The sequence below is a fragment of the Ziziphus jujuba genome, chromosome 7 (assembly GCF_031755915.1).
Source record: "Ziziphus jujuba cultivar Dongzao chromosome 7, ASM3175591v1".
In the NCBI taxonomy this organism is placed as follows: Eukaryota; Viridiplantae; Streptophyta; class Magnoliopsida; order Rosales; family Rhamnaceae; genus Ziziphus; species Ziziphus jujuba.
Window position 1 is genome coordinate 6104973 of NC_083385.1, and position 25283 is coordinate 6130255.

General features: G+C 38.3%; 1 protein-coding gene across 1 annotated transcript; it reads right to left on the reverse strand.

Moving 5' to 3' along the window:
- Positions 1-21593: 21593 nt before the first annotated feature.
- On the reverse strand, positions 21594-23609 carry LOC132804413 (uncharacterized). The gene is made up of 2 exons (XM_060818751.1): positions 23526-23609; positions 21594-22304 (listed from the first exon to the last, which is right to left on the reverse strand). Exons 1-2 carry the CDS (start codon positions 23607-23609, stop codon positions 21594-21596), a joined length of 795 nt encoding a protein of 264 aa, XP_060674734.1.
- Positions 23610-25283: the final 1674 nt, after the last annotated feature.

The following is a 25283-nucleotide window of genomic DNA, read 5'->3' on the forward strand; positions in this document are numbered from 1 at the left end:
AACAAAAGGGTTGAAGTTCAACTATATACAGCATGACAAGCATGGTATATTTTATTAAATCAGGAAGGTTTACATGTGGAAATAATGTTTCAGACGAGTACTGTCAACTTTAATTTTTTTATGTTTATTTGTCACATTTAATTTTTGTCGGCTACATTAATTTTTGTGCACGTAGATGATTCATTTTGGTGATTGGCTCCAGCTTTACGCGGTAAAGGCTAGTTGAGAGTAGTTTATTATAAATAGACGACTTGAGACCAATCTCTTGCCGGCCAATTTTCAATTCATATAAGGTAGAGACAGTTGACATTTGAATTCATTCCGATAATTTAGCAAATTTAATCTCCTGGAGCTTTGCTTACTTATTCTCTCTAATTACCAATCCATCAGTTCATCGATTAATCTCTCTTCTCCTTTACTCTACTAACTTTTATCTTCTTAATTGTACGAAAACCAAACTTTGGTCTTGGAGCTATGCTGACGATTTTCTCTGCCTCCTCTCTTGCCCTCAAACGCTCCATTCCTAGTATGCCTCGCTTCTTTGTCTATTTATGCATGATACAGTTTAATTATTATTATTATTTTATTTTTTTGTAAAAAAAAGAGGGGGTGATTTTACAGTGGTTCGTGTTTTTCCCGAATATAGATTATTATTTTTATTTCTAAATTTTTTCGTACAACATAAAAATAAAAACCAACGCCTTTTTTTCCCCCCTTCTCTTCTCCCACAAAATAGCTTACAAACACCAAATGTAGCCTAAGATTTCTGGCGGTTCTATAGGTATTCTGGCTCTCAACAAAGCTGTTTTTCCAGGTGCAGCATTTCCCAGGCAGATAGGGACTAACTATGGGCATCAGAAGCAAAAGCAAACACTCAGTTATTCTTTTAAACCCCTCCAGCACCATAATAGGTAACATTTTGATGAGGGCGCAACCAGATTTATTTTTCCGCGTAGTTTAATTTCCTAAAATGTTCTTGATGATCTGGTTGACTAAGTAATATTTTATGAGGCGTGGCAGGGTGCAAAACATACATACTTCGACGCACACTATTACAGTCTACCTGAAAGACAAAAAGATATTAGTTGAATTTCCAACATTTCATAGAGACGGTCGGTGCAATTTTCTTGTTGTATTATTAGTATCAATGATTTAGAGTTCGAATTTGCCACCCCGATATCAAAATATATATATGTATACTATGATGATAACTAATTAGTTACAAATTAATTACTGTTATAGATCATATATTATTTGCCCCTTCGGTAAATTTTCATTTTTTAATTTGATTTCTGAAATTAATATCCAGGTACTCAAACTCATGTAGTTACACATGGCAAATACAAGAAGCTTGATAAAGGGGATGCTTTTACTTCATTTTATGTAGGTGGATTATGACTAATTGTTTCCTTCTCTATAATTGTGTGTGTTGGTGGGGGGGGGGGGGGGGGAGAAAAAAAGAAACAAGACTGTTCTAGAGTTTAAAAGATAAAAAAAAGACAAAAAATAAATAAATAAAAACTCAAAAAATTAAACTAAAGAGTAGTAGATGTTTCCATCATTCATCAGGAAAGCAGTTTGATTCGTGATTTATACAGTTTTGTTAATGTAGGAACACTTTCGTATGTTTTATTAGATTCAAAAGTACGTTTGCATAACTTGGAATATACAAATATGCAAAACTGCTATTATGGGCACTGTCGACCCTGTTATTCAGTGGGTATCACCTAACCATATTCGCATATAACTTAAAATATCACCTAGCATATAACTTAAAAACATCACCTAGTTATATGCGGATGACACCCACTTAATAATGGATGACTACGTCTACAATAGAAAATTTATACACATATTGATAAATAAGTAATGCTAGAGGTAATAAAAAGTCTACCAGATTGTTTACCAAATATACATGTGCCATTGTTTTATTAGTTAAAATATTAATATAATCTAATTATTAATAAAAAGTAAATAATTGAATTGATAAATGTAACTAAATATAAGTTAATCAAACAATAATATATGTACCCATGATAAATATTTTGTTAGACTTTTCAATATTTCTAATTATTCATGATACATCATATACATAAAATTTTTCAAAAAGAAATTGAAAATTAATGAAAATTAAGTAAAACATATATGGTCATTGTCATTGTGGCTATAGTAGTATTTTTTGCAAATGTTGTTTTACTTTGTAAGGGTTTTTCCTTCCTAGATGAGGATTTCTATCTTTATTTTCATTATTTATTTATGTGTGATAAAATCACATATCATCTTTGAAAACAATTGTTTTTATTTTTCACTTTATTTATTTTAATTATTTATTAATGTCTTCAAATGAAGTGGCATCATATTATTACTATATAGAGATGAAGAAGGAAAAAGAGAGAAAGAAGATGAATCATCTATCTATATAGTAGTTCAATCTTTATAAAAGAGGAGTACTAGTGTGATTGATTAAACTTATAAAATTAAGTATCTTTTAGGTATCTAAATCTTTACTAAAATACAAAACATACACTTCCTCTTTAGAAGAAACAATTATCGTGTGCTTCTCCTACAACCACTCTAATTAAATGTTTTATTTCAATGTAAAAAGCAGTTCCATTTTTTTTTTTCCCCTCTCTCTCTTGAGAATGTTTTAGAGATGTGATATTCTCCTTGATTGCTGCAACTCTAATTTAAGTTCATTTGCAGGCTGGAATAGAATATGTCATCTATGATGAGTCGGGCAATCGTTTAGAATATGGGAATCGAGTCCAAATCAAAATGGGAAAGAAGGAATTTGGTCCAGGTGAAAAAAAAAATTACTAACTAGTAGCTTTTTATTTTTATATCATTACTAATTAATTTAATGTTTTTCACTATAGGTTAGTTTTTTAGTATCTTTTACCCCTATTCTCTGTATAACTAACAACATTTGTTGTCTTTTACCCCAAAAAAAAAAAAAAAAAAAAAAAAAAAACAGCATTTGTTGTCCTTTTACCCAAAAAAAAACAACATTTGTTGTCCCAAAGAAAAAAAAAAAAAGGCACGCCAAGCAAATAGATAAACAAATAAAAAGTTAAAAAGAAGCAATTTAAAAAGTACAAAACTTCTACAGGATTAGACAAAGCCATTCAACACATGAGATTAGGAGGAAGAAGAATGATAGTTATTCCCCAGACTCTGGCTAAGGTCAGTTTCTAATTGAAAATAGACGTTTAATTAATACGGGGTTGACACTTGATACATTCCATTCAATTTCTAAGTTTTCTTTATATATAATATATTTCTCAAAAAAACAAAAAAAAAAAAAAAAAGAGTACATATTCAATTTCCAATTTAAATTGATAATGCCTAATCTAATAGATGTGATACGTATCATCTCTTCTTGTACATTCAGCCAAAAAAAAAATCATCTTTTCTTGTACAGAATGCAGGGGAAAAGGAGTACAGAGTTTATGATGTGACACTTTGCAGTATTCGTATTAAATCATTATTAAAGGACAAAACTTTGTACGCGTAGGGAGAATGAGATTTTTTGAAGCCCCCAGTGGAAATCAGAAGCAAGGACCGGAAAATAAAGAAATAAAATCTTCTACTGTGTAATCCTAATTAGCCAAAAAAAAAAAAATTCCTAATTAGTTGTTTCCTAAAAATCTTCTTTCTTTAAATGAATCAGTAGATATTTTTTTTTTCTGATAAATATATTTTATTGTAAGATTTTATAATTATGAAACTGAGTACAACTTAATTGTGCTTGCATAGTTATTAATGATTGAAAATGCAGTTGGATAAATTTTAAAATTTTAAATTGGCAATTGTTAGTTAATTAGAAGAGATCTACTTGATGCTTGCAATGGCTGAAACTAACTCTGGAAAAAAGTACAAAATGTGAGACAATACTAGAACTACTTGTCCAGAGATCCTTAATGTAGACACTATTAAGGTTGCCTTGGTCACGTTCCCAAAATTGTCATAGTGCTTATTAAGCTCTTGGCAAATCCACCATAGCAGAAACTTATTTCCACAATCTGTCGCAAAGCTCGTTAATCAAATCGGCCACTGCATCGTTGCTTCCAAGCATTATGAAGCACATATTTCTCAACCAGCAACTTCAGCTGTGAAGATTAGTTGATCCAAAAATGAAATGTAATTTCAGGTACAAGTCTCAAATGGACAAACACATTTTCCAAAGCCATAATATTTTTCATAACGCATTTCTATGCCGTTTTCCACCTTGAATTCAGGGACTTCAAGTTTTCAATATTTGGGCATTTTTGGAATTTTAATATTTTGTGGGGGTGTATGTGGTTGATTTTATCATGTGTGTATATAGAGGCCTCCCGGAAAATTCAGCAGCCCAAGGCCAGTTCTACAATATTCGGTGGGCGTCGAGCTCCACTTTGGGATGGGTTTTGGACAAAACAGTTTTATTTATTTATTTTAATGGGGATGGAAATCTAAAGTAATGTTACTCTTTTGGGGTTAATATCTTCAGAAACGCCAAGTAAACCTTTCAAATAACTAAAAGGAACCCATTCTCATTCATCCAGTAATAAGATTTTATTTTATTTTATTTATTATTATTATTTATTTTTTACCATGTGGTCATATCTTTGATGCTTACAATGACAGAAACAACTGACCATAAAAGCACAAAAAACGCAACTATACTAGAACTGCTAGTCCAAAGATCCTTGAAGCAAACCCGCTTAAGGATTGTCTTGGTGACGTTCCAAAAATTATCATGGTGCTCGTTAAGTTGTTTGCAGATTGTTCCATAGCACAAACCCGAGTCCACAATTTGGTCGCAAAGTTTGTTAACCAAATCTGCCACTGCATCGCTGCTGCCAAGCAAATTGTCAACAATTCTCTTCTCCACCAGCAATTCCACATCTTTAGCAGTGTTAATGAGATGATCCAGCAGCGAAATGTAATCGCAGATATAAGACTGAAATGGATAAACACACTGCTCCAAATCCATGACATTTCTCGTAAGGCACTCTGTATTATCTTCTATCTTGAACTCAAGGACAACCAATTCCAAAGATTTCCAAGGAAAAAATTTGTACTTGAACTTTTTAACCACTATGTTAGTTAAATATTGATTTTTACAGGGCACAAAGCTCACCCCTGCTCTATCCAGTTGCTTAGCACTGTAAAAACAGGTGGTATAATGAACAGATGGGTCTTCCATGCCATTATAATTGACATGTATTTGTTTGAAAATAACAAGAAGAACAGGGTGGTTGATTTGGTTGAGCAGGTTGAGACAGCAGAAACATCAGATCAGTTGGACACAGAAACTTTCTGACCATATCAGTGAAATGTTTGATATTCTTGAAGAAATTAGTTTCGGTGCCTCAGATCGTATCGTCAGCGATGAATTGTGGTCTAGTTTCTGCCATGCTTAGCAAACCACCTGCATTGAAGCGTTGCTGAAAGTGATCAACTTTTTCCAGCGTTTCCTCGCAGAAAGCTCTTCCAATGCAGTAATAATTACTGAAAAATTCAATGGCAAAATGTGGAAAGGAATAGTGTGATTTTCTTTCCATCTGATCAATGCAGAAGAAACAGGATATATGGCATCTTTATCAGATACTAACTGAAGGAAAAAAATAAAAATAAAAATAAATGAACACCTGAATTTTTAAACCAAATAAAATAAATAATTGAGTGTGAGGCCATTAAGTGCCAGTGCCCCTGGGTGACCATGTTTTGATAGATAAAAGGCAAATCCATATCCACTTGATTATCCGGCTGTGTTTGGAGGATGAAGTCAAACAGTTCTGTGAAAATAAAAAAGGGAAGCTGATTTTCTAGTAATATTAAGTCCAACTGTATTACATTCCTCAGCCACGGTGTTCTCAATATATAATCCTTCACTTCATCAGACTTCTTATTTCCAAGCTGATTTTCAAAGTTCCTCAAAGACAGCTCAAAGATGAACGGGGCATCTCGTAGAATCACGCTGAATAACAGGTCCGGATTGTTCCTGAGCTCAAATGTTCCTGCGTAACTATCCCAGATGCGCTGTTGGTGATCTTCTTGTCTCATGAAATCTTCAATATCATTCTCTCCAATGTGTTTGCAGAAATCCCTTTTCCAGAATTCCTGCTGATACTTGGTTTTATGATGTTCCATGGCCTTCAAGTTTGGTTTAGCATGGTGAAAAGGCCCAATGGAAACCAGCTGGGGAGTGTAAGCTGCTTCATTCACCTGGCGTAGCTTCCTGGGAACCTTGTGGATTCAACATGTTGTATTCAGGTCAGGGTTCTAATTCCACTGGAAAGTCGATTATGACTGACTCATCAAGGCAGGCCTCCTTTTCTCCCATGTTATTATATTGATCCCCTCCTTTATTAGGACATAGAGAAAAAAAAAACCCCAAATTAATCTGTTCAGGAAAATGTGAGATTGGTTTTCAAAATATATGACTGTCTGAGTCCCTAGCTTAACTTTTTCTGTTCAGTTAGTTTTCTCACCAATTGCAAGGATCCAATCATAATTACTTGTTTAATATTACATGCTGCAATCTCTTCTTTGTGCTAAAGTAGTGTGTTATTCTCATCTCTCTCTACATTGCAAGGCTCCTCTTTCTCCATATTTTTCTTTTAGTACCACATTAAAGTGTTAGAATTAATTAATAACATGAAATTAAAATCAAAGTACTTGAAAGTCATGCACACAATTCCAATGAAATAGGACCAAAAATAGAAAGGAAATCAAATCAGGAAAGACAAGTGATTCGACTGACCGATATTGTTGGATAAGGGTCAGACCAATAATTCATACTATTGCCAGCTATTCCAACAACCATGAATTAATAGCATATGAATAGTGACCTAGAATTATTAATGCCATTTTGGCACTATATGGCACTTATTGATACTCGGGGAGTAGTAGAAATTTTTGCCAAGCGTATCAATGTTATTCTTTATCGATAGGACCAAAAAAAAAAAAAAAAAACAAAAAAATGTTCATTTATCCTACTCCGTTTGGTTCACGAGAAAAAGAAAATGCATTGAATAAATTTCAAGATTTTAAATTGGCAATTGTTAGTTAATTAGAAGACATATCCTTGATGGTTGTAATGACCAAAACAACTAAGAACAAAAGTACGAAAAGTGCAACAAGACTAGAACTACTTGTCCAAAGATCCTTGAAGTAAACGCTCTTAAGAGTTGCCTTGGTAACGTTCCAAAAATTATCATAATGCTCATTAAGCACTTGGCATATACCACCATAGCAGAAACTTGTTTCCACAATCTGATCACAAAGCTTGTTAATCAAATCTGCTACTACATCATTGCTACCAAGCAAGTTATGAACCACTTTCTTCTCAACCAGCAATTCTACATCTTCAGCTGTGTTGATTAGTTGATCCAAAAAAGAAACATAATTGCAGATATAAGTCTCAAATGGATAAACACATTGCTCTAACGCCATAATGTTTCTAATGACGCATTCAGTATCGTCTTCTACCATGAATTTGGGGACTTCCAGTTTCAAAGATTTCCAAGGCATACACTTATGTGTACTCTGATTGCTGGTATCATAGATACAGTAGAAGCCTGATTGAGATTGAATAAAACATGCGATAAATTATGTCATTACCTATATAGATTTTACTAACCTTTTGTGCTGAATCTTCCAAGCTATTCTAGTCGTAACGGATCTATGTGTGGGCACACCCAATCACTAGAAACAAGAAGGTTTCAAGGTATTATTTTAGTACATGGATCAAAAATTCCCTATATGGAGGCTCTTTAGAAAATAGTCTATATATAGACTCCAAACCCTAGCCTCTCAGGGTTTCCTAATTACCTTGGGCCCAATAGATGGGCCACATTTGTCTCTATTAATGGGCCCTGTCACTTTATTAGCTAGCTTGGGGATCCAACGGCCACTATTAATTAAGGCTCTTGATCAACGGTTTAGATTGCTTCTAGAGCATAAATCCAACAATCTCCCACTTGCTTAGGAGCAAGTCTAGGACCGTGATCTTATCCGGTGCTACTCCACTAAAAGCCCATATGTGAACTCCAAAATTAATAATGTATATATTAAATGTATTTTTCCTTTTGTAAAATACCAATAATTAATTGATAATAATTTCTGTGTATCAATTAATTATTTATTCTCTTAACTTATCAGTTTCTCTAACGAATCCAATGCACTGGCCAGTGACTTTCAATATCTGAGTACCGAAACATGTCAAGAGGATATTTCGTACAAATTCCATTTTGTATATTTCATAAATGCTTAGTAATCAAAGAACTATAATTCCCAAATCATCAAGATATTGGCCTCTCAAAATAGACCTCACTTATTGATAATTCAAAGAACCATAGTAACTTAATTACCTATTTATAATATACTCAGGATTAAGAAAAAAATAACATATCCAATATTGCCTAAAATTTAATTCCTTTTACAGAAATTTATCATTAATTAAATCTCTTCCAATCCTCTCAAAATGACCATACTTCATTCTAATATTTTATAATAATCAAGACAGATTATGTCATAAAATATTGCAGTCTAAATAAAGTGCCCAACTTTATTTAACAACTGTGAGACAATTCATTAATTATGAGAACCTATGATCATGTCTTCTATGAACGTATCCATATGATCATATACTACATAATTAATCTGGACCTTATACTAAAACAAAGTGTGCATAAGAATTTAAAAAATTCATACTATTAAATCAGAAAATGATATTACAATTAGTCTTGCTCCTAGAGGATAAATGTAACCAACTCCCACTTACTTCAAAGTAAGCTTGGGACCCTTTTAAGATCCATACAATTTACATGCTTCTCAAACACTCGTTCAGGAAGAGTTTTAGTAAAAGGGTCTGCTAGGTTCTCCTTAGATGCTATTTTAGTAACCACTATATTTTGTCTATTAATGAAATTACAGATCAAGTGGTATTTTCTTAATATGTGTTTCTGGTTTTTGTGAGATCTGGGTTCTTTAGACTGTGCTACAGCCCCATTATTGTCACAGTAAAGGGTAATGGGCTGAATTGCACCTGGTATCACATGAAGATCCAAAAGGAATTTCTTAAGCCATACAGCTTTCTTTGCAGCTTCAGATGCAACCATATATTCAGCTTCAGTGATCGAGTTAGCAACACAAGTTTGTTTAACACTCCTCTAACAAATGGCTCCTCCATTTAGGGTAAACACATATCCTGATATTGACTTACTAGAATCAATATTCCCTTGAAAATAAGAGTCCGTATAACCAAGTGTTTCAAGACTCCCACTGGAATACACCAACATATAATCCCTCGTTCTCTTTAAATACTTGAGTATATGCTTCACTGCAATCCAGTGTTATATTTTAGGATTTGATTGGTACCGGCTTACTACTTCCACTGCATAGTAGATATCTGGTCTGGTACATAACATGGCATATATGAGAGTACCAATAGTCGAAGCATAAGGTTTCTTACTCATGAGTTTTTTCCCTTCAGGAGTTTTCGGTGATTGCTCCTTAGAAAGATGAATTCCATGTCTAAAAGGTAGAAGTCCCCTTTTGGAATTTTCCATGCCGAACCTGGTCACTATTTTGTCAATGTAGGAAGCTTAAGATAGAGCTAACACCTTATTCTTCAGGTATCGTAAAAGTTTGATTCTTAGAATATAGTTAGTTTCACCCAAGTCCTTCATATCAAACTGCTCTTTCAAGTAACCCTTTACATCTGACAACACTTTCACACTGTTTGCTATTAACAGAATGTCATCTACGTAAAGAACCAGAAAAACTACCACTATACCTTGAATCTTTTTATACACACATGGTTCATCAGGATTTTTCTCAAAATCGTATGATTTGATAACTTGGTCAAACCTGATGTTCCATTATCTGGATGCTTGCTTAAGTCCATAAATTGACCTATGCAACTTGCAAACCATGTGTTCTTGACCTTTTGTTATGAACCCTTCCAGTTGCTGCATATAGATGTCCTCTTCCAACTCTCCATTTAGAAAAGCTATTTTGATATCCATTTGCCAAATCTCATAATCGAGAGCTGCTGCTACAGCTAAGAGAATCCGGATAGATTTAAGCATGGCTACTTGTGAAAAAGTTTCATTGTAATCTATACCCTCTTTCTGAGTATAACCTTTTACCACCAATCTAGCTTTGAAGGCTTCAACCTTCCCATCTGGTCATCTCCTCTCTTTCTTTTGTAGATCCACTTACACCCAATTGGTTTTACCCTTTTAGGTGCTTCTACAAGAGACCAGATTAAGTTAGAATCCATAAATTCCATCTCATGGTCTATGGCCTTTCTCCACTCTTGCACATTAACATCCTCCAATGCCTCTTTGTATGTGGTAGGGTCATTATCAGGATTATCCAAAATGACTTGATAAGTCTTTCCTAGCAAGGCATACCTTGCAGGTATACGTATCGTTCTCCCACTACGAGTTTACTGCACTGGTTGTTGTACATGTATAGGAGGATCCAAGTTTTGTGGTTCAGGTGGATTACCAATCTCTTCATTATATTATTGTTCTTGAGTTTCTTGAATTTGGTCCTGAGCTATTTCCTATGTTTGTTTACCTTCGGGTACATTTTGTACAATTTTCCCTCTTTGAACATCAATAGGAAATAGGGGTGGAAAACTACGAGTTTCTGGTGGATTTTGAACTGAGCGAAGCTCTTCAAGAACCACTTTACTCTTAGGTTTAAAATTGTTCATATAATCCTCTTCTAAAAAAGTGGCATGAGTACTCACTATCACCTTCTTTTCCTTTGGATTATAAAATATGCCACCTCTCATTCCCTTGGGGTAGCCAATAAACATACATATTTCTGTACAAGACTCCAATTTTTGAGATTTCTGTGCTAAAACATGTGTCGGGGCACCTTAAATCTGAATATGGTTTAAATTAGGTTTGTGCCCTTTCCTTAATTCTGTAGGTGTCTTTGAAATAGATTTAGATGGAACCAAGTGTAGCCTGTATGCAGCTTGTAACACCCCGTCCCAAATCGCACCGGAATCCGTGCACGTTGATCGAGGTTGACCGTTGACCGTTGACCGAAGAGGGTCAAAAGTTGACTTTTAGACTCGGTGGGAATTTCAAGATGACTAGGGCACCGTGGCGAAGTGCACGATGCCACGAGTTCGTAGACTGGTAGCACGTCGAAAACGGAGCTACGGTTTGAAAGTTATGGACGAAACAAGTTGCGGTCCAAACTGTCCAAGGGGTGCCGGAGTTGACTTTTTTTTTATGGGGAATTGAGCTTTGACTCATGCATGGTTGTGAAGTGCTCGTCGATACGAGTTCACAGACTAGCGGCACGCTCAAAACGGACATCCGGTTAAAAAGTTATGGACGTTTGAAGTTTACCGGATACCGTATTATTTTAATATTTTTTTTGGGTCGGTGAACAGTGAAACGCCACGTGTCAGTTTCTGATTGGTCCACGTGGCATGAACAGTGTCACGCAGGGTTTTAATTTTGAAAAACTCTCGGGGAAGAGAGAGAAAGAGAGAGAAGAGAGAGAAAGAGAGAGAGGAGAGAGAAAGAGAGAGAGAGGACCCGCCGGCCGCCGGCCATTTTCACGTTTTTCCGGCCTAGTTACTGTACACGCGCCGGCCAGCCAGATTGCCCACCTCATTTCCGGCAAAACCTCCAAATTTCACGGCGAACGGCCGCCGGACGCGCCCGGATCGGACGTCCGAAGTTTGGCGGCGATTTTTCCCCTCCACCGCCGGCCACCGCGAATCGGCACTATTCCGGCCGATGTACAGTACACGCGCCATACACCCAGCATCCTCTCCTCAAGTCCGGCCTACCCACCAAAAATCACGGCCATCGGACCACCGACGCGCCGGGATCGGAGCGTTTTCCGGCGAGGGGTCGAAAATCTTCAAACGGTGATTTCTCCGCCGTCCGACCTCCGTTTTGCTCACCGTCGGTCCCGTTGGATTGCTCTCCTCACGATCTACAAATCTGCAAAATTTCACAGCAAACGGCCACCGTCGGAAATTACTGTTCCGGCGACGGTTGCCGGTGACGTGGCGGCCGCCGGAAATCACTGTTCCGGCGAGTACCCCGAAAATTCCGGCCAGCTCCAGTCCGCAGTGTTCGACCTCCTGAACCCAAATCCGACTTCCGTTTCCACCAATTCGCGACGGTTTGGGAGAATTGCGGAGCCGAAACCCGAAAAGCTTCCCGATAAAATTCCGACCCCGTCGGGTACGATCATCGGAAATTAAGACCGGATCTGTGATTAGCATCACTCGAGCTTCGATTCGGTATATAATTCGTAAATTTTAGTTATCGTTTGGTGTTCGCTCCCCGGGTACCCATTTAGGGATTACCCGAATAAAATATTAATATTTGTGGTTTTGGTACTGTGGATGTTTTAGGTGCACGTGCAAGTAGCGGAGTCAATCCTACGGAGGATCTTGATTGAGATACGTGCACAAGGTGAGTGACCCACCTTCAAATTAATTTTGGGAATTTAATTGGTGAATATATAATGTGTGATTTAAATATTTGGAATTTAATTTCTATGTGCCAAATATTTATTTGAATTATTGTGGAATTATTTGTGAATTTATCGGATTTAAGAAAATGTGTATTTCATCAGTTTATGCCATGTGGAATTATTTTATGGTTTTGAGGATTTTGAAATTGGTGTGGTTTTAATGGTAAATTGGGCACGATTCGATTTTCAAATATTTCAAGGAAAATATTTGGTTATGTTGGTGATTTCAATTTTTATGAAATATGCCCATAAAATATTATGGGATTTGATTATGATATTTCGAGAAATTATTTATGCTTGGAAAAAATGTGGATATTTGAATTGATGGATTTGGGAGTTGGTGGATTTGAAAATCATGGAATTTATGGCATTGATTACAAAGAAATTGTGGGAAAATTCCCGGTTCAAGCGGATGGATTATGCCCGCTATGCTTATGAAAAATGTGAAATTTGTTTTATAATTTAAATTGTGGATTTTATGATTTTTAGATGCACCGTGCACGTACTGGTGTTCTGATTATGTGATATGGTATATGTGATATGGTTAGTGTGCACACGGTTGTGATTAGCGCGCAGGTGGGTGTGATTAGCGCGCAGGTGATGTGATTAGCGCGCAGGTGGGTGTGAGTAGCGCGCGGTTGATATTATGAGGGTGTCCTGTGGATGCCATCGGAGAGGGCGGCCACCCCCCTTTGGCCGGGACACCAGGTTAGCAGCGGCGCTGTGGGACGCCACGCGACCGTATGCCGGTTTCTCTCTATAACCTCCTGTCTGGCGGTACCTTGGGACGCTGGGTACTGTTGGCGCCACTGGTATATAGTGGGTGCATCAAATGATTTTCAGAACTGTGTTTTAAAAATAAAATGTTTGGAAACTGAATTGGAATTAAAAATATAATTGTTACCGCTTCTGGTATTTAATTGATGTCTTGGTTTTCGGGGCATATGGATAAAGGGTTTTTGTGAAATTGTTTTAAAAGGGGAACCTTTCCAACTGAGAGAATTGTAAGGGTTTTGAGAGAAAATATTATTATTTCCAAATAATTATTATTTATACTTATTACTGTGATAATATATGGTATAGTAGTAGGGTCGCTCACTGAGATGATTAGCATCTCACACTCTTAAATTCCGTTCCTCTAGGTACCAGGTCGTCGGTGTTCACTCGGAGCGGACTTGATCTTCCTCGCTGTTTTAGTTCGGCAGTACCCTGTTATTCTTTTATTGCAGTTGTAATATTTCTTTCACTCTTGTTGTATTTATTTTGCACTGGATTACTGTATTTATTTTTTTTAAGTACTGCAATTTGTGGAACCAATTTGTAGTTTGTGGGAGGAATAAGGGGATATTTTTGAAGTGTGTTTTCAGTGCAGGTAAATTTGTGGTAAGTAAATCCCTTAGGGGAGGTGCTGCCGGATTTTCCGTTGGAAGGTTCGGTGGTATTTCCCTGGGATCAGGGCTGTCTAGGGTTCCGGGGAAGGAATTCTGGACGGGTCCTGACAGTTGGTATCAGAGCATAGGTTCTTGTAATCCTAAGGGACTGTGCATTGTTGTGTGTCCCATCCATGTCTAGTCTCTCGTTTTACCCGCGTGGAAGCGTTCTTTCTGTTTGTCTCGAAGTAAATTCGTTGCCCGAGTTTGAATAACTCTAATCTTCGAGGGTGTCAATTAGGATCATCTAGCCTAACGGGGAATTCCTATGGCCTAGTCGATGGTCGAGGATGCCTTTTCTTTTTGAAGGTCAAGCTTATCATCGTGAATGGTATCCGTTTCGTTCATGGAGAAGAAGGATAATTGCCTAAGGATGTGTGTCGATCGATTTCAAGGCGTCAAAATATTTTCCCGATCGATTATCATAATTTAAATGCTTTTCAAAGTGGTATTTGAAATTAAAGGTGTTTTATTCAAGTATTTTTGGTTTGTGTTCATACATGTATCTGTATGCTATATTGTTTGATATTATACTGCACCATATGGAGGCGGCGAACCAATGTGGTCCATGTAGAGCTAGCCCCATGATCATGTTGCCTACGAGCCCGGGGAATTGGACGGCCAATATAGGCAACCACCCTGGTTTGTATTGGTAGCAGAGTGTCGGCGACAGTTGGAATCATGGATTACGTAACATGTAGAAGGTGTTGTACGTACCTCCATTACAAGCGTGCATATTTTATTTTATGCTATGGATTTTAAGATATGAATTTCAATGTGGAGTTTTAACAATTGCCTATGCAAGTTAGGTATATTTGAAAAATATATTTTATTATTTGTTTTATGTTATGGTTTTTCCAAGAGCGACTTAAGGGTTAAGTATCGCCAGTCGAGAATCCAAAGCAGGGTATCGTTGAGTTCAAAAAGGAGATCTTAAAGGAAGTACGCGATTCAAAGTATGCGATACACCCCAAGGGTACCAAGACGTATGGAATGCTCACTGGATGACATGGTGGTTTGGCACGATAAAGGAAGTTGCAAGATCCGAATAAAGGTACTTAGGTCACCGATAAGTAAAAGTAGGGAGATGTAAACATGGATTTCGTGCTTAAACTATCATTCACAAAGAGAAGGTACGACAGCGTTTAGAGAATCAAGCAAGATCCGGATAGCGATTAAAGTTCTACTTGGTGGTTGATGAGGTTAATGAGATGAGGATGATTCCTTAGGCATGGTTGGATGTTTAAGCATGGTTATTTTTCATTCTAGAAGCTAAGATCTTGATATCTTATTTCCTTGGAGATTTAAGGTTCGTATTGGTGGTGCTTTATCGATTCAAGGTGGTTGATATTGTTGGTGATAATTTACAATGATCAGGAGTATGATTTTTGGGGACGTAGTTAGAATTTGAGAAGTGTGGAATACTTTATTGGGTTAAGGATCTAGTGATTTGTTCATAGTCTTGGTGGTGATGCTAGAATTAGGATTTAAATTTCTTATTGCTTGAGGTGTGGATTCATGGAATTTATTTGAAATAAGGGAAACTTAGGGTTTTCAAGAATGATATTTGGATGTTGAGAATTTTATTCATGACCTTGATGAATTTAGTTAAAAGAAAGATTGATGTTTGTCGAGGTTAAGACTATTGGTTAATCAATGAGGAGCAAGGGTTTTATAATTGTAAGTACTAGGAGGGTAATCGAAGATAAGTGAATTAATCTCAACCTTAACTTGGTGATACCAGTATTTGAGGAAATTAGACTTAAGTTCTAATCTAACCTTTTAAAGTGCTGATCGAGTCACGAGAGTTGGTTGTTGGTTTAAGGATGCATACTTTAGAAGCACCTTATGGTTAGCGTTCGACTATGACCAAGACTTGTAGATCGTGTTCTCGTGGACCAATTTGACTATCCTTAATTAGTGGGCATGAGAAGGAAAGTTGCACAAGAGGGAAGTTAAAGTCACTATTAGGCGAATGTAGTGGCAGATGCTTTGAGTAGGAAGGCTACTGGATCCCTTGCTCACATCCAAGTCATCCAACTACCTCTCATGGTGGAGTTGAAGAAGATGGGGGTGTTAATGCATATGCACCCTTCAGGAGTTCTTATGGCTAGCTTCCAGGTACGACCGGTGTTGGTGGATCGTATAGTAGAGACCCAAATGGAAGATCCTAAGTTGAGGACAATTAAGGGCAAGGTACAAGAAGGTCTTGATCCGGAATTTTCCATAAGGAGGGATGGAGCCCTCGTGTATAAAGGACGACTTTGCGTTCCGGATATCCCAGGACTCAAGAAGGAGATTTTGGAGGAGGCGCATAGCTCGATGTATGCGATGCATCCGGGAAGTACCAAGATGTACCGGACGCTTGTTAAGTATTATTGGTGGATTGGTATAAAGAGAGAAGTTTAGAAGACCTGCTAAGGTCTTGCATTATGCAGTTTCGTGGTAGCTGGGATGAACAACTGCCATTGATAGAGTTTTGTCCTCCTGCCTACCGTGAAGCAAGAAGGAGAGAGTTCGAGGAACTGCGACAGAGGAACATGACAGTGATCGAGTACGAGAGGAGATTCCGAGAACTATCAGAATTCTGCATGCACCTGATTCCCGACGATCACACGAAGAAGGTGAGGTTCATAGACGGATTGAAAGAGAGCATCGGCTACACCCTTTCCGGATCAGTACATCCCACCTATCAGTCCGCCAGGGATGCAGCGCTCGAGCTAGAGAGACAGGAGGAGATACACAGACCCTCAAGGCGCAGATCTTTCGAAGGTTCGTATAGCGGAGTACCTCGACAGGGGGCAGCTAAGAAAGGCCATAGCTCAGGCTCAGACAGTGATGGGTTAAGCCCACGAGGCAGATTCCAGAGGAGAGATAGTTATCGTATGCCCCAGCCAGCTCGCCATTCGATCAGTGTGGATACAAGCTCGTATCAGCAGTCACGCATTAGTTCTCCGCGGATTTGTCCACTTTGTAGGGGGAATCATTCTGGGCAGTGTCAGATGGATGGTTTATGCTTTCGGTGTGGGCAGCCAGGCCACATAAGGAGGGATTGCCCTTATGGTAGCAGCAGTGTGCTAGAAGCAGGTCGACGGACACAGCATACGGGGATATTTCCAGGACAGAGTTCCCAGGGGAGTCAGCCAGTAGAAGTTTCTTCGGGATCAGTCCAGCCGTCTGCAGGATCGAGTCGAGGTAGAGGAAGGAGACCCCAACAGACAAGTCAAGGTCGGGTGTTTGCTATGACGCAGCAGGGAGCCAGGACTACGCCCGACGATTTCACAGATCAAGTGATGGAAGCAGACCTGATCCTGTTGGATCTATCCGGACTTGAAGTAGTGTTGGGCATGGATTAGTTGGCAAGGAACTACTTAGTCGAGGAAGCGACATGGGAGCCCGAAGCGCAGGTGCGTGATCAGAACCCTTGTTTGTTCCAGTGACGCGTGGAAATTTCGAGGACGAAATTTTTGTAAGGGGGGAAGGCTGTAACACCCCGTCCCAAATCGCACCGGAATCCGTGCACGTTGATCGAGGTTGACCGTTGACCGTTGACCGAAGAGGGTCAAAAGTTGACTTTTAGACTCGGTGGGAATTTCAAGATGACTAGGGCACCGTGGCGAAGTGCACGATGCCACGAGTTCGTAGACTGGTAGCACGTCGAAAACGGAGCTACGGTTTGAAAGTTATGGACGAAACAAGTTGCGGTCCAAACTGTCCAAGGGGTGCCGGAGTTGACTTTTTTTTTATGGGGAATTGAGCTTTGACTCATGCATGGTTGTGAAGTGCTCGTCGATACGAGTTCACAGACTAGCGGCACGCTCAAAACGGACATCCGGTTAAAAAGTTATGGACGTTTGAAGTTTACCGGATACCGTATTATTTTAATATTTTTTTTGGGTCGGTGAACAGTGAAACGCCACGTGTCAGTTTCTGATTGGTCCACGTGGCATGAACAGTGTCACGCAGGGTTTTAATTTTGAAAAACTCTCGGGGAAGAGAGAGAAAGAGAGAGAAGAGAGAGAAAGAGAGAGAGGAGAGAGAAAGAGAGAGAGAGGACCCGCCGGCCGCCGGCCATTTTCACGTTTTTCCGGCCTAGTTACTGTACACGCGCCGGCCAGCCAGATTGCCCACCTCATTTCCGGCAAAACCTCCAAATTTCACGGCGAACGGCCGCCGGACGCGCCCGGATCGGACGTCCGAAGTTTGGCGGCGATTTTTCCCCTCCACCGCCGGCCACCGCGAATCGGCACTATTCCGGCCGATGTACAGTACACGCGCCATACACCCAGCATCCTCTCCTCAAGTCCGGCCTACCCACCAAAAATCACGGCCATCGGACCACCGACGCGCCGGGATCGGAGCGTTTTCCGGCGAGGGGTCGAAAATCTTCAAACGGTGATTTCTCCGCCGTCCGACCTCCGTTTTGCTCACCGTCGGTCCCGTTGGATTGCTCTCCTCACGATCTACAAATCTGCAAAATTTCACAGCAAACGGCCACCGTCGGAAATTACTGTTCCGGCGACGGTTGCCGGTGACGTGGCGGCCGCCGGAAATCACTGTTCCGGCGAGTACCCCGAAAATTCCGGCCAGCTCCAGTCCGCAGTGTTCGACCTCCTGAACCCAAATCCGACTTCCGTTTCCACCAATTCGCGACGGTTTGGGAGAATTGCGGAGCCGAAACCCGAAAAGCTTCCCGATAAAATTCCGACCCCGTCGGGTACGATCATCGGAAATTAAGACCGGATCTGTGATTAGCATCACTCGAGCTTCGATTCGGTATATAATTCGTAAATTTTAGTTATCGTTTGGTGTTCGCTCCCCGGGTACCCATTTAGGGATTACCCGAATAAAATATTAATATTTGTGGTTTTGGTACTGTGGATGTTTTAGGTGCACGTGCAAGTAGCGGAGTCAATCCTACGGAGGATCTTGATTGAGATACGTGCACAAGGTGAGTGACCCACCTTCAAATTAATTTTGGGAATTTAATTGGTGAATATATAATGTGTGATTTAAATATTTGGAATTTAATTTCTATGTGCCAAATATTTATTTGAATTATTGTGGAATTATTTGTGAATTTATCGGATTTAAGAAAATGTGTATTTCATCAGTTTATGCCATGTGGAATTATTTTATGGTTTTGAGGATTTTGAAATTGGTGTGGTTTTAATGGTAAATTGGGCACGATTCGATTTTCAAATATTTCAAGGAAAATATTTGGTTATGTTGGTGATTTCAATTTTTATGAAATATGCCCATAAAATATTATGGAATTTGATTATGATATTTCGAGAAATTATTTATGCTTGGAAAAAATGTGGATATTTGAATTGATGGATTTGGGAGTTGGTGGATTTGAAAATCATGGAATTTATGGCATTGATTACAAAGAAATTGTGGGAAAATTCCCGGTTCAAGCGGATGGATTATGCCCGCTATGCTTATGAAAAATGTGAAATTTGTTTTATAATTTAAATTGTGGATTTTATGATTTTTAGATGCACCGTGCACGTACTGGTGTTCTGATTATGTGATATGGTATATGTGATATGGTTAGTGTGCACACGGTTGTGATTAGCGCGCAGGTGGGTGTGATTAGCGCGCAGGTGATGTGATTAGCGCGCAGGTGGGTGTGAGTAGCGCGCGGTTGATATTATGAGGGTGTCCTGTGGATGCCATCGGAGAGGGCGGCCACCCCCCTTTGGCCGGGACACCAGGTTAGCAGCGGCGCTGTGGGACGCCACGCGACCGTATGCCGGTTTCTCTCTATAACCTCCTGTCTGGCGGTACCTTGGGACGCTGGGTACTGTTGGCGCCACTGGTATATAGTGGGTGCATCAAATGATTTTCAGAACTGTGTTTTAAAAATAAAATGTTTGGAAACTGAATTGGAATTAAAAATATAATTGTTACCGCTTCTGGTATTTAATTGATGTCTTGGTTTTCGGGGCATATGGATAAAGGGTTTTTGTGAAATTGTTTTAAAAGGGGAACCTTTCCAACTGAGAGAATTGTAAGGGTTTTGAGAGAAAATATTATTATTTCCAAATAATTATTATTTATACTTATTACTGTGATAATATATGGTATAGTAGTAGGGTCGCTCACTGAGATGATTAGCATCTCACACTCTTAAATTCCGTTCCTCTAGGTACCAGGTCGTCGGTGTTCACTCGGAGCGGACTTGATCTTCCTCGCTGTTTTAGTTCGGCAGTACCCTGTTATTCTTTTATTGCAGTTGTAATATTTCTTTCACTCTTGTTGTATTTATTTTGCACTGGATTACTGTATTTATTTTTTTTAAGTACTGCAATTTGTGGAACCAATTTGTAGTTTGTGGGAGGAATAAGGGGATATTTTTGAAGTGTGTTTTCAGTGCAGGTAAATTTGTGGTAAGTAAATCCCTTAGGGGAGGTGCTGCCGGATTTTCCGTTGGAAGGTTCGGTGGTATTTCCCTGGGATCAGGGCTGTCTAGGGTTCCGGGGAAGGAATTCTGGACGGGTCCTGACACAGCTAGTTCTAAGGCATATCCCCAGAATGATTCAGGTAATGATGAATAATTAAGCATTGACCTCACCATATCTAAAAGGGCTCTATTTCTCCTTTCAGAGACTCCATTTTGTTGAGGCGTTCCCGGAGATGATAATTGAAAAGCTATCCCCTCTTTAGCCAAGTAAGACTTGAACTCTCTAGACAAGTATTCACCGTCTCGGTCAGACCGAAGCTGCTTGATATGGACACCCAATTGCTTTTTTGCCTCAGCCTTATACTCTCAAAATTTATCAAAAGCTTCAGACCTATAGCGCATTAGGTAAACATAACCATGTCTTGAGTAGTCATCAGGAAATGTGATGAAATACTTATAGCCGCCTTTAACTTGAATGCTCATTGGTCCACATACATCAGTATGTACCAATTCTAATTGTATGGTGGCACGATTTTCTTTGGCCTTGAAAGGCCTCTTTGTCATTTTACCTTCTCAACATGATTCACATACTGGTATAGGTTCAAAGATTAAGTAATTTAAAATTTCACTTTTAACCAAACCATGAATTCTGCTAGAATTGATATGACCCAATCGCAAATGCCATAAATAGGTTTCATTAAAAACCTTTCTTCTCTTAGATAAGGGAAGTTGCTCATCATCAGTATTTTCAATGGCATTTATACTATAAGATAAAGGATTTAAAAAATATAGACCATTCATCAATAATCTGGAACAAATAAAAATATTATTACTCTTTATTGAAACTGAAGAATTAAACTGTACTGTTAAACCATTTTCAACTAAACAACCAACAGAAACCAAATTCCTCTTAAATTCTGAAACAAATAAACAGTCTGATAAACTTAAAATTTTATTATCAAAACATAACTCCGCTAGTCTTACTGCCATTATGGAGACATATTCCCCATTTTCCAACTTCAAGCTTCTTTGTCCCTTACTGAGTGGACTACTTCGTTTGAACCACTGCAAAGAGTAACAAATATGGTTAGTGGCTCCTGAATCAATGATCCATTTATCATTGTAATTCTCCACTAAACAAGCCTTAACAACATTTAGACTACCTATACCTGATTTAGGACAATCTTTCTTCCAGTGACCTTTTTGTCCGCACTTGAAGCACTTGCCTTTCGGCTTCTTCATTACAGCTGGTTTGGTAGCTGGACCTGTTCTCTTCTGCTTCTTGTTCTTCTTTCCACCCTTAGGTTTCTTTTAGATTTTGAGGAACTTTCAGCATGATAGGCACTTCCTTGCTTCCCAAGAGACCTTTCAGTACTCTCAAGCTCGTGCATTAGTTCAACAGGAGTAAGCTTTAGTTTGTTCATATTATAGTTCATTTTGAACTGACTAAAGCTATCCGGTAGAGATTCCAAGATCATGTCTATCTTCATCTCTTGTTCTAGCTTAGCCCCCATCACTTCTGCAGTACTGATATGCGCCATCATCTTTAGACAATGGTCCCACACACTTCCTCCAGTCATACGAGTGTTCATTAGTGCCCCTATAGTTGCTTGTCTAGCAGTACTGCTACTTTTAGCATACATCCCATCTAGAGTCTGAATCATTTCTGATACACACTCGAGACTATCAAGTTGCTTCTGCAAATGTTCTGCAATGTTGGCAAGAATATAACAGTGAGTTTTTGTATTCGCCCATTGCCAATCTGCAAATTGCTTCTTAGTTTCCTCTGAAGCATTAGTAGCGGGCTCCTGGGGTTTTGGAGTTGTTGTAATGAACTTTATTCTCTCAAAATCAAGGCCAATGTAGGTATTGGTTTTCCATAAGTCATAGTTATTTCTATCCAATGGTTTTTGATTCAAAATTGTAGCTAGAGGATTAACGGATGCTATTTTCTAAAAATTAAAATGCACACATATTAATACGTAATCAACACAACAAATATACAAATATGTAGATCCCTTAAACTACTTATTATTAATGTTTATTGCAACAATAATTTAATTTCCATTATAAATACTTACGTTGGGCAAGACATTTCTAATAAATTAAACTTTGAACATGGTATATTTTAATGTCCTACCAAGTTAGCTCTCAGGAAAGGTGAGGTGGGTCTCAGACTCCTTAAAAACCTACCTCCTTAGACAGAGTCTTCTTAAATAATACCAACACATACCACTCAAAATTGATTTAAAAAATTAAAACTTTTTGAACCCAATATGTATAGTGTCCTACCAAGTCAGCTCTCAGGAAATGTGAGGTGGGTCAAAGTGTAACACCCCGTCCTAAAGTACATCGCAAATTTCTCAAATTTGACCGAGGTTGACTAGGTTTGACCATCATTGACCGAGAAGGGGTCAAATGTTGACTTTTTTCTGGATGGAATTTCACATTGACCGAGGTACCGTTAAAAATTACACATTGTCATGAGTCCATAGACTAGTAGCACGTTGAAAACGGAGCTACGGTTTGAAAGTTATGAGCAAAACAATTTGAGGTCCAAACTATCCAAGGAGTACCCGAGTTGACTTTTTGTTAATGCAAAGTTGAGCTTTGACTCATTCATGGTTGTGAAGTACTCGTCGATAGGAGTTCATAGACTAGTGGCACGCTTAAATTGGACATCTGGTTGAAAAGTTATGGACATGCAATATTTTCCGAATAATGTAATATTTTAATATATTTTGACTTGAGTGAACAGTGTGTGCCCATGTGTCATATTTTCAGCCAATCCCGTGAGTGAACAGTGTCACCCACGGGTGGCTTTTTTTTGGCCAAAACACGTGAGCCGGAGAAGGAGAGAGAAAGAGGGGAGGAAAGAGAGAGAGAGAGATATCCAACCATCCAACCATCGTTCACCCATTTTTGGCCACCAGAATAGTACATGCGCCACCTTAGCTTGAAGACCACCTGAAAACCGGCCTGCCAGCCAAAAATTACGGCCAACTGACCCCCGACGCGCCCGGATTGAGACTTTTTCTGGCGGGGGCGCCGATTACTTCAAACCCAGATTTCTCTCCATTCCGACCTCCGTTTGCCTCAACACCTATCTTGTTGAGTCACCATTCCCCGATCTACCTTCCCACCAAAAATCATGGCCAGTGGCCACTGGATACGTCTTCGGCGGTGGCGGATTCCGGTGACCACGGTGGCTCGTCAGAAAATTGACTTTCCGGTGAGTTTCCAGTGGCACCACCCATCCTTTCCCACTAATTTCGACCCTTTGAACCCAAATCTGGTGTCTACTTTCCTCAATTCTTAACGGATTTTGAGAATTGAAGGCCTAAAATCAGATTCGTAATCCTCGTTTCACAAGCTTTGATTTGGTATATTACTCACAAATTTTGGTTAACGTTTGTGTTAAACCTCCTGGGTACTGGGTATCATTTACCCGAATAAAATATTAATTTATTTGAGTTGTGCAATATTGTTGTTCTAGGAGCACGTGTGCGTCGTGGAGTGACCCACCTTCAAAAATTAATTTCGGGTGTCAAAGAAATTATAATTCGTTATATTGTAATATTTGGATGTTTATATTATATTAATTATGTGATAAATTGCAAATTAAATTTTGATGCTAATATTTGGACAATTTGAAATGTGTATATGTGTGTGCACCGAAGCATATTTCGATTTTGATAAATTATGGAAATTCATTTTATGAAAATTTGATATTTAAGGAAATTATGGTTTTAACATTTTTGATTTATTGTTGAAATTATTGTGAGCTTATTTCAAGCAATAAAAATGCGTTTATATGGATTTATGAATTTGGAAATTTTATGGGATTTTAATGAAATTATGCCTATCTTGAATTTTAAGGATTTAAGGATATTATTTTAAAAATTATGCTTATGCATTTGAATATTGTGGATTGGAAAATTGATGCATTTGAAAGTTGATGGATTTGAAATTGATGGAAATTGTGCGATGAATTTATAACGATGATTTATAAAGAAATTGTGGAAAATTTACTGGTTTAATTGGATGGAATAAACCCGGTAGTATTTATGAGATTTTGAAATTGAAAATAAATATCTTGATTTTATGATTTTTAGATGCACCATACACGTACTGATATTCTTTATATATGGATATGATTAGCGCGCAGGTGGGTGTGATGAGTGCACAGTTAGGTGTGAGTAGCGCACAGGTGATTATGGGGTTGTCTTGTGGTTGCCATCGGATGAGGAAAGGCCACCCCTCCATGGCCGGGACGCCTGTTAGCAGCAGTGCGGTGGGACACCACACGATCGTATGCCGGTTTCTTTCTTTAACCTCCTGTCGGGTGGTATCTTGGGACGCTGGGTACCGTTGGCACCACTTACCTTGGGACGCTGGGTACCGTTGGCGCCACTAGTATATAGTGGGTGCATCAAATAGTGTTCAGAACATGGATTTCAAAATAAAGATTTTGAAATTGTATTTAAATTAAGAATATATTTAATGTTGTTTTTATTATTTATTTCAAATGGAAGTTTTAATTTGATTTAATATTTTCTTTGCTTAATTATTCAATAAATTGATTTATTTTAATTATTTAATTATTTCATGAATTGTCTTAATGTAAGTTTCATTAATATTTTTATATTATTTGTTTATGACATTATCAATCATTTAGTAATTGTTACAAAATTATTTTTATTCTATTTTTATTTTATTTTCATTATAAATTTTGGATCCTTAATCTAGTATACTTTATTTGATATTTAGTTGATTAATTGTTTCCTTGGTTTTCGGGGCATACAAATAGCGGGTTTTGTAAAATATTTTTAAAAGGGGAACATTTCTAATGGAGTGAATTGTGAGAGTTTTGAGAGAAAACAGTATTTCAAATATTTATTATAATTATTTATCTAATTGTTTGGTATTGA